Source organism: Anguilla rostrata, chromosome 13, assembly GCF_018555375.3.
Source record: "Anguilla rostrata isolate EN2019 chromosome 13, ASM1855537v3, whole genome shotgun sequence".
Lineage (NCBI taxonomy): Eukaryota > Metazoa > Chordata > Actinopteri > Anguilliformes > Anguillidae > Anguilla > Anguilla rostrata.
In genome coordinates, this window is record NC_057945.1 from 15,726,916 (window position 1) to 15,741,496 (window position 14,581).

A 14,581-nucleotide genomic window follows, 5' to 3' on the forward strand; every position below is an offset into this window, starting at 1 on the left:
ATTTCCACCTAAGCTGGTTTTTCTGGAAATTGTGCCACCAGTTATCAGTCAAGACCCTGCATCATAATGACATCACACACAAACACACATGCACACATACACATACATGCACTTTCTGGCAGGGTGGGCCAGACCACTAGGTGGAGCAGATAAAATGGGGGTTTTGTGTTTGATTTTTACAGTCCAAAATAAGGGTAAAAAACACAGCAATGTTTTTATCTCACTGGGAAAACAATTAGTGTTATGAATAGCATTATTAATAGCATTTTATTGTGACCCTGAAAATTTGGGTGAGGTACAACATTGTTAGTATTCACTAAAATCTTCAGTGCCAGGATAGGATCTGATAGGGTTTTCCATATTTTTCCTGGCATTGACTTAGTATTTGGGGAATGCCACACCCCACCCCTGAGACAAGTTCCATAAAAATAAGTCATATTCACTGTTATCTGTGAACCTAGGCATCCAGACTACTCTGTGAAGCCATTTTGAAGCGGAAGCGGCTGTCATGCAAACACTTCATTAGTTGTGAGCTGTGCTAAATCTTACGGTTGTCCGGGGGGCTGAAATTAGCGCATGTTAGTCCATTTGCTAATTGAATTAGAAATGGTGTTAAAATTAGGTGTTTCTTTCAAAATTGAAAAGCTGATGACTGTAATTTCAATCATGTCTATGCATACTAAAACTGATGACTGTAATTTCAGTACTCCCCTCCCCCCACCACACACACATACCTCTCAAGCCACAAAAATAAAGCAGAAACCTATAATAATCAATACGCATAAGAATGTACATAGACATACACAAACGGATACAGATTTACGGCCGCGGGCTTTAGACATGTAGACGCATGTTTCAGTGACACGCCCACAGTGTCCAAGGTACAGGGGTCCTTTTGTGTACTGCGCCACGGCATAGTAAAGATGTCAATCACAGTCCCTCTGCAAATGCCTCTCGTGAGAGGCGAGCATGCACAATATCAGTCACCAGTCAAAGATTAGCTTTTCTTTCCTGAATCTTTTGGATGTTAAACCGATATTTTTCACACGCCGACTGCAGGTTACCGTGCGTTCAATGAGTCAGTTAATGGGAAATGTCTGAATGAGGTGGGAGAGCGGCAACAGCCTGTTCGAAAGAGCGGAGTTGTGTTTGTTCTTCAATCCGTAGATAACCAAAGAATGCTGCCTTTAATAGCTATTTTGAGACGTCTCACTCAACAGGGATTGAGCGGTGAAAAAACCCCACAGGGGGTTGAAGCATTGCCAAGGCTACATGTTCCCTTTGCAGTTAACATTTATTTTATTACTTACTGAAACTTTTTAATACAAATTACTTGGATGTCGAATTGTTAGTGAGTAATGAAATAAATATGCAATATTTGTTTCCTCAGGGCCATTGTGTTGACACATGAGGACGAATGTCTCAAAATCTGCAGTCAAAGTTGTGAAATTGTAACCGTGTTCCATGAATGTTTTTCAGTTTTATCGTACTTGATTGTATAAATGCACTTTTATGTGATTCAGTAAAATAATCTCTAGCAGTGCAGTGTGAGCTGGCCACCTTTTATACTTTTTCTGCAGAACATATTTGGTTCGTTACGCAGCATGTTGCTCTGAGGTATCAGGTGTCAGCCATGTTCATCCATTCACTGCAAGCACAAAGGGTTTCTGTCTGAAGTGTGCTCGTGAAGGACATAACCATACATTAACTCAAAATGGCTGGCAATCTTCCTCTCTCTTCCACTGAGACACAGTGCTGAACACAAAGGAAAAAAAATCACTTAAGACCACGCCCTTCTCCAAGAATGTTTTCAATTAGACCTCATTTTTTAAAATTCACTCCTGGAGTGGCATAACTTTCTGCAGAACTTTCACATCCCCAACACCCATTTTCCTCAACTGGTTTACAAACTCAGATTTTTCAGTGCAGTCATAAATTCCTTTGGCGCGCCCAAGCTATCCCACAGGAAATATGGTTATGAAGCCCCAAAGCGCTTTGGGGGAAAAAAAGACTGGGGAAAAGTCGGTAAAGTAATAAAGGTTAATCAAAGTTTCCAGTGTGTGCAGTAACAAAGACCGGCGGTCTCGTTGGGAGAGGGGAAGGATGGAAAGCTTGGTCTGAAGGATGACTCACCGGGAGGAAATGCAGCCGAAGAGGCAGGGAGCTGGGTAGGGCTGACTGCCCGACTGGCTGTTAAGGAGTGTGCTGGAAACACACCCCAAAGTTCCCCAAGAGGAGATATCCCTGAGCAGCGCGTGCGTCTCAGTGTATGGAGTTCAGCGCAGTATATCAGCTCTCGTACAGCGCTGTTCTTGCGGTATGCACTAAATATCTGGAGTGTTGCCGTCTACATTTTTCTGGTGCTTGTAGATGCTTTGGACTAAGTATCCTACATTTAAATACAAATATAGCAACTTCTATAGTAAAAAAACATATTAAGCATTAAAAACTCCTAGTTTTAACTCCTGCTCAAAGTCAATCCACACCTCATTCACTGGAACATTTCCTTTCTTACTAACAGAACACAGTGTGTCTAGGTTAATTACTGTCTTTCTGCCTGCAAGATTACTAATTTTGGTGCCCCACAGGGCTGTGTTAGTTCGCAACTATGTTTTACTTTGTATACTAACTATTCTGTCACTTCTACACCAAATCATTGAATTATTAAGTATTCTGATGATTCCAGTATGTCTGATATCTCTTAGATAGGGAGACAACCAAACTGCTACCAGGAAGAAATAGATAGGCTCATTGATTGGTGTGACAAAAACGTATTGATAGTTAATACAGAAAAGAAAGCCATTTTGGCCTACCGCAAGATGAGTACCCTCCTCCAGTAGTGATTCATAGTCAGAGGATTAAACAAGCATCATCTTATAAGTACTTGGGTCTTTATGCGGACTCTATCTTGGACTGCACGCATTGACTATTTATGTAACAGAGTGCAACAATGCATTACTTTCTTCGTAGACTATCCTTTTGGAGCAAGCAAGCAGATTTTATTATTATTCTATAGCTCAATTATTCAGAGATTTATGTTGTTACAGCTCGGGGACAATGGTATCTCAGTTCAGTTTAAATAAACCCTTTTTAGACCCTTTTTAAATGTGCGCTCAAAGATTGTGGGTGTTCCAGTGATGCAGATGTTTCAAAAGGACTACAATCAGAGAATATTGGCAGACAATAATGTTGGTGATAGTTCCCATGTGCTGCACTCTGAGTTCTTTTGCGGTTAGGGAGGAGGTGTAGGGTAGCGAAGCACAGACTGGAAAAGTATAAATGCACTTTTATCTTAATGTCTATTCAAATGCTAAATGATAGGTCCAGTGAGGGAAGATAATTGGGAACAGTTGCTTAGGGGGTATATGAGAGAACGTTTTTTTTTTTTTTTTTTTTAGTACTGTGCTTGTCTTTTGTAATTATATGGAACTATTGGCAAGACACATTTCCGAGTAATCAGACAATAAATTATTATCGTATCTTATTATTGTATCGCAAATGTGGAACTTCCTTCATGTGATTGCTGCATATTAGTGTATTATCACTGTAAAAGTACAGTATCTTACATCACCATCTGTTGAAAAGAATGACACAGTGACCCAAGTTGTTTTGAAGAACTCTCTATGAAAGCACATGTTGTTTGCCCACACACATGGGGTATGCAACCACTCCATGTTTAGTTTACATGAGCAGAGGAAGTGTACAAATATCGAACTGCTGGTGTAAACCGTGTTGTATCTACAGATGTCAATCATAAAGCTGCTTTATAGTGGTTTCTGAGTCCTGAACAGTGATCAGTGAAGAACGAAGGGCAGTTATTTATGAAATTACTGTGTTGGCAGATAATTTCTGCAGTTTTGGTTTCTAGTGCTTCTCCTAGAAGTACACTTGGTACATATCATTTTTCAACTACCCTGTGTGCTGTCATACTTATATAATCTCCAAGCATGGTTCCCCATAGCAACACTGAAAACATAAAAAGTAGGCTCCAAATACATGAATAGTGGCTAATATTAATTATTTTACAGTAAATGCTGTTTACTACACAGATCAACTGTTCATATTTGACTTGCATGCATATACTTTACTTTTTCTTTTTGTTTAATTTCTTTTTTCATTGTTTTGGAAAGCGCTTTGAACACCATGTTCTGAAAAGCATAATATAAAGTTAGTATTATTATTATTATTATTATTGTTGTTGTTGTTGTTGTTGTTGTTGTTGTAAATCTTTTGTGCTTTCTAACATTGTGTTGGTTTTTGCATTTTATACCTGGCATGTGTGTGTCAATGTGGCCACCTGGAAAGTGAAAAATATTCACAATAAAAAGTATTAAACAACAATAGATTCTCAAATATGACTACAGATAGAAAACTGTTCCACAAGTTTATTTTCATGCTCATTTCATATGGCAAAAAACTATTTTGAAAAGCTGGCCTGCAGGGCAAAAGCAATTCTTCATGGGGAAAAAAACCTGGGAGATATTTTTGAAAGTCCAGAGATTGTAAGACCAGGTGCCTCTCAGCCTTTCAGGAGGGGAGTGTTCCGCAGCTCTGTCCAGCCCACTGTTCCTCCTGACCAATCCTGACCAGTCAGCACAACACTGGCTCCTCCCCGCCCTGGGGAGGTTCATAAAAGTGGGACAGAGGCCAACACTCAGTCTGTGTCGAGTCCCTCCAATACAGAGCACCAGCCTGCCTGACTCTCGTACTCCCCCTCTTTGTAGCCCTTCTCTGTGAGCCAAGATGTCGATGAGAACCAAGAAGACCACCAGCTACTCGGTGGTTTCGTCCGGGACGGCCCCCCGCAGCTTCAGCAGCCTGTCCTACGCCGGCTCCGGTCGCCACGGCTACGGCGGCGGCGGCTCCTTCGGGGGCGCCAGCAGAGGCGCAGGGGGCAGTTTCAGGGCTGGCGGCGGTGGCGGGTACATTTCCAGCTCTGCGGCCTACGGAGGGGGCATGGGGCTGGGCATGGCGGCGGGAGGGGGTGCGGGCATGGGCATGGGCATGGGCACGGGCATGGGCATGGGCATGGGCATGGGTTTTGGTGCTGTTACCCCTGTCACCGCTGTCACCGTAAACAAGAGCCTGCTCGCACCCCTCAATCTGGAGATTGACCCTTCCATCCAAGTCATCCGCACACAAGAGAAAGAACAAATCAAGACCCTCAACAACAGATTCGCCTCCTTCATCGATAAGGTCAGTCCTCCTCTTCATCTACTCCCTGCCTGGTCTTGTGCCTGTCTGGATTTTTGAAATTGAAAAAAGCCTGCTTTAATCTTTCTCAGATGTACTTTATTCCATTGATCTGCCAATCTCTGGGCAAGTAGAGCCAATATCCTTCAGTTACTTGGAAGGAATAAAATGTATCTGCACAACACCTGGCCTGAGCTATGCACCGTGGTCACATGTTGAACCCAGAAAATGGCAACCAATTGCCACTGCATTCTTGTGAGGGCACACGCCTCATTGACTCTCTCCTATAGCCCGAGGATAACTATAAATGTACAGACTTTTACTGTGCTCATTGACTCTCTCCTATAGCCAGAGGATAACTACAAATGTGCAGACTTTTACCCTGCTTCACTGATCTTTAGCTGGGAAATATGCTTGCCTCACTGGTTAATGTTTAAAGAGGTTGGCAGAGAGATGTTATAGCTGACACGGCGAGCCAGTTACGTAATATTTCAGATGATTGACAGTCTCTGACTCTCGATTCTTTCCGAGAGAAGAATCAAGGGATGATTGTTCCCCTCTCTGCCACGCCCCCCCGCCCCCCCTTTACAATCCCACAGGCCCGAAATAACAATTTTCCACTGGTTCAAAAACTTTTAAGCTTACCCAAAAAATTTTTTTATATTTTGCATGAGTTTTTTACAACCCTGTTTCAACCCTTTTTGTTTCAGTTCTGTCCCTTTCGTTTTATTGCTGCCTGTTTTTGGCAACTTTATATATTTTCACAACAGTATCGCTGGAAAATGTAATTTCATTATTCCCTTCACTAGCTTCCTCTAGACAGTATCCGTTTAAAAAAATGAGGAGGGTCAGCATTTGCCAGCTACGTGTCCCTTGTTGCATCCTGTTTGAGCTATTGCAACTTCCGCCTTTTGAAAAATTATACTCTATGGAAAAATCAGATGGTAAAAAGAGTTGCCATGCCAGCAGATTGTTTCTGCATGAATAGCTGTGTTAAATCGAAGTTATATGGCCCTTTGATATGGCCTTGATTTCACTCTAAATTACCAGAAGGTTGAGATCAAAGCTACACATAGAGATTGTAAGTGTAAACATGCTAGGCTATTGACCCATAATAGCACACACAAAGCCTGAAGCCACATCTGCCCTCCTGCTCTATCTCCCTCATCGTGCATCTTCTCCCTCACAGGTGAGATACCTGGAGCAGCAGAACAAGATGCTGGAGACCAAGTGGAGCCTCCTCCAGGGTCAGACAACCACCCGCTCCAACATCGACGCCATGTTCGAGGCCTACATCGCCAACCTGCGCAGACAGCTGGTCAGCCTGGCCAATGACAAGGCAAAGCTGGAGTCCGACCTGGACAACATGCAGGGACTCGTCGAGGACTTCAAGAATAAGTGAGTCCTTCCCGGGTCCACGTGCTCAGTTTAACTTGGCGGAATGTGCTCTGCTTCTTCAGTGATGATCATCTGAAGAGAGCACCATTGCATCGAATAGACCTGGCAAACTTCCGTATACCAAAAACCAAAAAGTGCCCAGTGTGCAACATGGTATGAAAACTAATGAGTTTTCATTTGATTGTAGTTTTCTGCATTACTGTGCCACCTTTGACTGATGTTTCTTAAAATGGAACTAAAATCACTACCTGAGCAGAAGAATTAGTGGATATGGTTATTTTATTTGAAGCATAAATCACTGTCATGCCTGAAAGACAGCAATGAAACTTACAAGGATTTCTTCATTAAAGACATGAGTTTTAGAGTCTTCTGGTCTTAAAAAAAAACTTGTCCAGGCCTGAAGGGAGACAGTGAAATTTGTTGGCACTCAAAACACAGCAGTTCAACATCACTTGATTTACAAGCTGCAGGTTACATGATTTACTGTCTGCTCCAAGTGGTCTTTATGCCTGGAGAGAAAAAGTTACCAGCGCCACGCCCCGCTCCGCCGCCACACTGCTAGCATTGCATGATGAAAGATCGCCCTCTAGTGTGAAAGTCGCAAAATGCATCTGTGGCAGAAACTCAAGGCCAAGTACTGTATGTTCACCAGGCCATTCTGAGAGACAAAATGCAGGAAGAAAATAAAGAATAAAGATTTGGTTAACTCTAAGAATTATTCAGTACAAATGTAAGCTCAGCTTTATGTGCAAATCTCATTGCTTGTGTGAGTAATTGTTTCCACTGATTTGTGGAAATCTGATTAAAATCAAATTAAAAACAGTTGCAATCGCCCTCAGAATATTGAATGGAAATATGTATCACCTTTAAAAATGCTGTTTATCACCTTTTAAAAAGTCTCTTTCTTGTGTTCGATGACATGAGTCTTTGCAGGCCAATTTTCGAAATGGCCAGACATGGAAAAAAGGCACAGAAATTTCATTTAATTTCAGTTGTTTCGTTTAAATGTCACCTCTGATTAAAATACTTGCAAGTGGGAAAATGACCACACATTGTCATATTGTCTGTGACTGTCATTAGAGATTTAAGCATTGACAGCTGCAGGTACGGGTACTGTGACCGGAAATAAATCTGTGCTCTTTTGCGCATGCATGAATTTGACTTGCTTGGTTCTGCACCGTAGCCTGCTCATCTGTGAAAGTAGTGTTTTCCCCCGTCATAGATCAGTAGGCTACGGCAGCAGACGGGAGCAGGTCAAATTCACGCATGCGCAAAAGAACACAGATTATTTATTTCCAGTCATCGTAGCCATACCCGCAACCGTTGGTGCTCACAGTCATCTCTGGAAGAACAGCTCTTTTTCTGCGAGTCTGAATTTGGTGGCTGACCTGTTCCTGCCCCCTTTCCCATTCAGGTACGAAGACGAGATCAACAAGCGCACCGAATGTGAGAATGACTTTGTGGTCATCAAAAAGGTCAGCGGCCCTAACCTTCTCCTGCATGGCCTGTTCGTCCTTCGTTTAGCCCCTCCCACATTCGACCCGCATCGCTGAAAAGAAGCAGGGCTCTTTTACGCACGCTGTAAGCGCATAACCTGCGTCCCTTTTGTCGTCAGGATGTGGACGAGGCCTACATGATGAAGGTGGAGCTGGAGGCCAAGCTGGACGGGCTCACGGACGAGCTGAACTTCCTGAGGTCCATCTATGAGGAGGTAAGGCACCGGAGGGTGGCGATACAGTCCTCTTCATCACCATTTATCCTTTAAAAGCACTCAAAACCACAGGGCCTGTGTCCCTGTGTGACCACACAGACAGAAATCCACCAAAAACACTCTTACCCCAGCAGGACATAACCTCATGAGACCTTACAAGAAATAAAATTAAATTTTGACATAATAATGCAAGTGTCTTTGATGACAAAAACATGTTGCAGTGAAAATATTTTCAAAAATATAATTTATTTCCTCACAGGTTTTAGCATTGTAGAATTTATGGTCCTTGAGGTTAAGACCAGAGACCTACAGTATGTCCCCTATAGGGGACAAAAATGAATTGCAGGGTCTCAGGAGGACAATGGAATAAACCCAACTGTAGACATTTATATAGTAAACTATTTATGAGCTGGTTATCTTACATTATGTTTAAAGCACTTTACAATTAACATAAAATAAGTATAGAAAAAAGAATACAAATAAAAATAATGAAATAAAATAGAAAGTACTGCAACAAATCTTTATGATAATTAAAGGTGATTAAAAGTTAGTGTGATGACATTTAATGACATGAAGTTAAGGAGAAAAGGAATTGAGAGTAAGTTATAATGAACGATTTCCTCAGCTTAGGGGCCTGCACGTGGAAGGCTAGGCTAGGCCACCTGCTGTCTGTAAATGGGTAGAATGCTGCAGGCCGCGTCGCCACGTCCCCCAATGAAACGACTCTTCCCTCCGCGTCCTCAGGAGCTGCGTGAGCTGCAGAACCAGGTGAAGGACACCTCCGTGGTGGTGGAGATGGACAACAGCCGCAAGCTGGACATGGACTCCATCGTGGCCGAAGTGCGCGCCCAGTACGAGGACATCGCCAACCGCAGCCGCGCCGAGGCCGAGTCCTGGTACAAGACCAAGGTGCCGCTGTCCGCTCGGATCCTGTCTTTCTTACACACACGGCTGTAGAGCGCTGGGCGTCCCTGGCTAATGATAGCTTGGCTGCTACGGTGCTTCACGCATGTCCATTGCATTCATTATCACGAATGTATAGTCAGCACGTTGTTACATGCCGAATACTGAAACATATTTGTTGCTGTTTGTTTTCTTCGGACCAGTATGAGGAGATACAGACTTCTGCTAGCAGATATGGGGACGACCTGAAATCCACAAAGGGAGAGATTGCTGACCTCAACCGAGCAATCGTGAGGATCCAGTCTGAGATTGAACTCGTCAAGGGGCAGGTAAAAAAAAAAAAAAAGCCGCAATTACTCACAAACGGTTTCCATAGCCCCTGGGGTCACTTTCTAACCCCCTAGCCTGCAGTGTGGTGTAGCACAGTGGTTCACATGCAGTACAGGCCAGTTTCTTTCTCAGGGTTTTTTACGTGGTTGTCTCCATCCCCGATCAGCGCGGCAACTTGGAAAACCAGATCGCTGAGGCAGAGGAGCGCGGCGAAATGGCGGTGAGGGACGCCAAGCACCGCATCAATGACCTGGAGGAGGCCCTGTTCAGGGCTAAGCAGGACATGGCTCGTCAGATTAGAGAGTACCAGGACCTGCTGAATGTTAAGCTGGCCCTGGACATTGAGATCGCCACCTACAGGAAGCTGCTGGAAGGAGAGGAGGACAGGTGAGCTTTAGCAGGACTACAACTCCCAAGAGCCCCATCTCTCTCACACATTATATCACAGGCAGTCATTACATCCTGTAAGAAGTAAAATATAACTAAACTTTATTTGTCCTCCAGGGCAATTGGAGTGTTTGTCAACTTCTCGCTATAGCTTTCTTCTGCTTAGGCTTGTAACAAAGGAGGGCTGGGCCTGGTTTTAAAAACAGGTTGCTGCTGGATATGGTTTAAGTGATCCAGTAGGAGGATGATTGACAGAGCAGATACAATCTCTCAAATGGGATTTAGCCATCATCTCCCAGTGTAATCTGTTAAATAAATAAATACCTCCCTTTCCACTTCAGTTGACATGTTTTGCTTATTCTGGCACAGTATGCCTACTGTGTGTTATACATACTAGTGATGGCTGAGGTGAGCCGCTTTTTTTAAAAAAAGCACTGTATAAATGTAATCCATTGTTATTATTATTATTATTATTATTATTGCTGCCAGGACCCCCTTGAAAAAGGTGACAATATCAGTGTGGCTCAAGGGGGCTAAATCTTTAGGGGGATAGTAATAAAAATGTAAAAAATTTTGTTATGATGAAAAATTATTATTATTGTTACAATGGCAGGTATCAAAAGTATAAAAGTATGAAGTGTCAATGGCTAGTAAATAACTGACGTTCATTTAAGCTCCTCTCTGCTAATCATAACAACTAAATTCTGTCCTCTCTGTTCTCTAACAGGCTGGCCAGTGGGATCAAGAGCATCAGCGTCTCCAAGCAGAGCTATGCCCGTGAGTCGCTGCTTCCACATTGGCACACTTCACAGCCTGCCGTGCTCCGATTGTGTTTCTGTCTGACTCTTCCTGTGAATCTCTTACAGCAAATTACAGCTCCTTCCCCATGGAGAGCGCCAGGACCAGCTACAGCAGCTACAGCAGCGGCTACGGGGGAGGCTATGGGGGCGGCTACGGGAAGGGCACTGGCGGTGGCTCTAGCTTTAGCAGCGGCACTGGCAGTGGTGTTAGCATGAGCAGCGGAACCGGTGGCGGTGTTAGAATTAGCAGCGGTACCGGTGGCGGTGTTAGCATTAGCGGTGGAATTGGCGGAGACATCGATGGCGACGATTACAGTACAATCACCCAGTCCAAGAAGAGCCTTGTGATCAAGATGATTGAGACCAAGGACGGAGAGGTTGTGTCCGAGTCCTCGGACGTCATCGAGGATTCTGAGTGAGCACTGCTCTGTTCTCCTCGTGGTCTAGGCTACCTAGAATGAATCCATTTTCACTCACTCACAGATTCACCAAAAAGGCCCCGCTGGTAACTTTTTGTTTACAAAATGAATTGCATCTGAAAAGCACTTAGCCAGCAAAGTAGCTAGCTACTGCCGTTACTATTTTGTCTCTTTTTGACAAACAATAAATCTAATGCTAGCTGCTGCTGTCTATTGCCGAGTTTGCAGTTACTTCAAGGACTTTGTCATGCAAATGAGCTAGATTACTTGCTACCGATTTCCAATGCTAAATCCTAATATCTAATACTTTTCCAGTAAAACAAAATCTCCTAACATTTTCTTAGCATAACAAATTTAATCCACAGACTAAAGACCACCTGGTTTATCAGGAGAATTCATATTAAGCCATTATGCTTCTACATATTGTAACTACATAGGCCTATTAAAGGTAAGGTCATGAGGAAATCTGCAGCATGTAGCTGCCTGACCAGTTACTGCAGAGCAGTTTCGATTGCAATTCTTGCCTGAATGTCAGTTTCACTATCTTTACCTACTGCTAAGTATTGGCATACAGGGAAAATGCAACCTCCCCTTTTCGTGTTTAAAATTATTTTGAGGCACTGATTGAGGTCCCCTGTTAATGTTCTGTTCTTTTTACTCCATTTGATTTGTAAGAACACAAGAATAAAAAAGATGAGAACAGGCCATTCAGCCCATCTATATACTGTACTCCCAGTGCCTCACATACATACACAGGTCAGTTCTAAAGCAATGCTATGGATTAAATCAAAAGCTCTTTTTCTGTTCTTGAAAGCTGCCTGCCTCTGTATTAGACAGGTGTCAAACTCCAGTCTGCTGGTTTGCGGGGTGTTTACAGCATCAGTGAATAATTTAAGTCAAATATTGGCTGAAGAATCCACACACCTTTTTCCCAAGACCTTATTTGATAGCTGTTTGAAAAGGAAATCACAAAAACCAACTTGTTTGACACTCCTGCTGTATTTGATGCTGGAAGCCTTTCTGTAGCTGTTTCTTCCTGTCAGTCTACGTATGGTGGCAGTCTGAACAGTCCACAGACACGGGGTCCGTCATCTTCATTGTCCTCTCTATCACATGCTCAGTCATTCTGTGTGCCCCCCCCCCCCTCCTTCTGCTACCCAGAACAATAAAACAGTTTACTGTGACATCACAAAATGCCAGTCTCCCTGTGTTATGTATGGCTATTGTTTGCGAACATCCATTGCATCATATGACGCTGCTCAAAGACATTCTTGAATGTAGAGAGCTCCTGGGAGGCCCATCCAGCTACAGCGCACTGTTGAAAGAGTGAAAATGTGTCCTACGGCTGAGACCAATCACAGCAAGGAATCGCTGACAGCGTCGCCCAGAGAGGGAGGAGCCTTATTACAAACCAGGGACACCCCTGGTTGGTCAGGTGCCAGCAATCTACCGATGACATTGGTTGGGATGTGTAGCTTGGGTGGCTTAGCTTGCAGCCTGCAGCCTGAAAGAACACTCAGCTAAATTCATAAATTTCAGAGGGCAGACATCCCCGTCCTCCCCTCCTGAATTGGGCTGAACAGATGAAAGATTTCAGTTTCAATGATTCTATTAGTTGGAATGTCCACAGGAAACTAATGTTGCCCAAAGCACATTCACAGGTCTTTCTACATTGATTTTGTCCATGAAAAGTACAGTCATTAAAATCCTAGATAACTACACCACTTTGAAACTGTATTAATTATGCCACTAGCTATTCAAAACCGTGATGTTTCTAATCATGTCCTGGCAGTACACATACAAGCTAGCGCTGTCATGATCTGTTAAATGCGAGTCTTGGCCGGGCATATGTTGATTTCACATTTCTCAACAACGGGGGAGTCGGTTGGGACAGCTCTCTTTTCATGTTCCCTATGTTATCCACTAGGGAGCAGTATGCTCTTCTCACAGTCATCATAGAAACCATCACATTTTCCATCTGTGGAGTTTTCAAGGCTGGATTTAAAAGAGGTGTGTGCCAAATTAGTAGGATTCCGGTTATCATTTTTATTCTATAGCTGTACTTCACAGTTGTTGAATATTGTCTGGGCTTGTTATATCTGACACACAACATGAATTCATGTGCCAACTTGTTTTACTGCACAAGCACAAGTCACATTTGCATTTAGGTTATGCCTTTAATCAACCGTCAACTTTGGGAAAAATTGTTTACACTTAAATAATAATGATAGTAATGGATTGTATTTATAACATACAGTATTTGATTTCACGTTCATTTCACTACCTCAAAACTAAGCTTGTCAATGTGAGATGACGAGATTGCAGAATCACACTGAAAATCTGGCCAGGAAACCAAATTAGAAAAAAAATCCCATTTAGAAATGACAGTCCTCAGATTCACTTTATATTTGAATTAAGTGGCTGACTGAGAATTTTTGAATGAATTTTGAATGAGAATGATTTTGCATAGTATTACTCGTGGTGTATTTTATGACTTCACGATTTGCAAAGGCGGATCTGTGCGACACATCCGACGTGTTTCCAGAATGTTCAATATGTGGGCATTTTGTGGAGCATCGCGTTGATGCCATCAGGCTTTCTCAGGGAAATATAATAATAGAATCTGAAAGGTGTTATTTAGCATGATTTCACGTGAAAAAGTACTGTACGGATGAGCAAGCATAATCCGCAACATGAAAAAGAAATGATTAAGCAGACTGTATGTTAAACATTCCTTTCAACTGTCATGCTTAAGTATTGCCCCAGACTGCCACGGGGCATTGTTCTTCATTTTGACAGGTGATGAGCAACACTGTCATCATTCCCCTGCAACTCAGTTCACACCCAGATCAAGCTGCTTTTTCTGGCTGGTTGCTCCAGATCTGCGGTATATTCCCACAATGGGAAAGCCATCCACGCATAACCTTAACTTCTTTTTTTTTTAATATTCCGAATAATATTATTGATTCATTCACTTTCACCATCAGCTATTCTCCTGTAACCTTAACTTCACCTATTCACCCATACATTTAGTTTCACCTTATCAGGAGGTCAGCACCATCATCCTTCATAATGGGCACTTTAAAAATTTATGGAACTCTTTTTTTTGTTGTTGCATTTTTCAGTTGACGGTTTCTTACATTCAAAAAGATTTTTAAAATAACCACGTACATCAAACGCTTTACCATGGAGACCCTACACTTAATCAACATCACCTATTTTACCTGTAACTTAGCCATGACCTATTTGACTCACCCATGGCCTTACCCGTTCATCTGTATCCGTACTACCAGCTATTCACCTTAACCATACCTCACTCTCACCTGGTGATCATGTGTGTCTTTGCCATTACCTAGTCATGTTAGAGAACAGCACGTCATCCTTCCTCTGTAGTGATGACTGTGCATTGTGACCTCACCAGGGAAATTAGCACTGCTTGT

The 14,581-nt window shown here is 42.8% G+C and overlaps 1 protein-coding gene across 1 annotated transcript; it reads left to right on the plus strand.

The window, feature by feature from the left end:
* The first annotated feature begins 4,643 nt into the window (after positions 1 to 4,643).
* On the plus strand, positions 4,644 to 12,335 carry LOC135237460 (intermediate filament protein ON3-like). The gene is made up of 9 exons (XM_064304613.1): positions 4,644 to 5,196; positions 6,383 to 6,591; positions 8,006 to 8,066; positions 8,207 to 8,302; positions 9,047 to 9,211; positions 9,409 to 9,534; positions 9,702 to 9,922; positions 10,650 to 10,699; positions 10,789 to 12,335. Exons 1-9 carry the CDS (start codon positions 4,744 to 4,746, stop codon positions 11,139 to 11,141), a joined length of 1,734 nt encoding a protein of 577 aa, XP_064160683.1. The 5' UTR covers positions 4,644 to 4,743; the 3' UTR covers positions 11,142 to 12,335.
* Positions 12,336 to 14,581: the final 2,246 nt, after the last annotated feature.

Bases quoted from the DNA above. Each gene is read 5' to 3' on its own strand.
- LOC135237460 (XM_064304613.1), top strand. From the start codon at position 4,744: ATGTCGATGAGAACCAAGAAGACCACCAGCTACTCGGTGGTTTCGTCC. The intron at 8,067-8,206 runs GTCAGCGGCCCT...TTTTGTCGTCAG, and splicing joins ACTTTGTGGTCATCAAAAAG to GATGTGGACGAGGCCTACAT. The intron at 9,923-10,649 runs GTGAGCTTTAGC...GTTCTCTAACAG, and splicing joins CTGGAAGGAGAGGAGGACAG to GCTGGCCAGTGGGATCAAGA.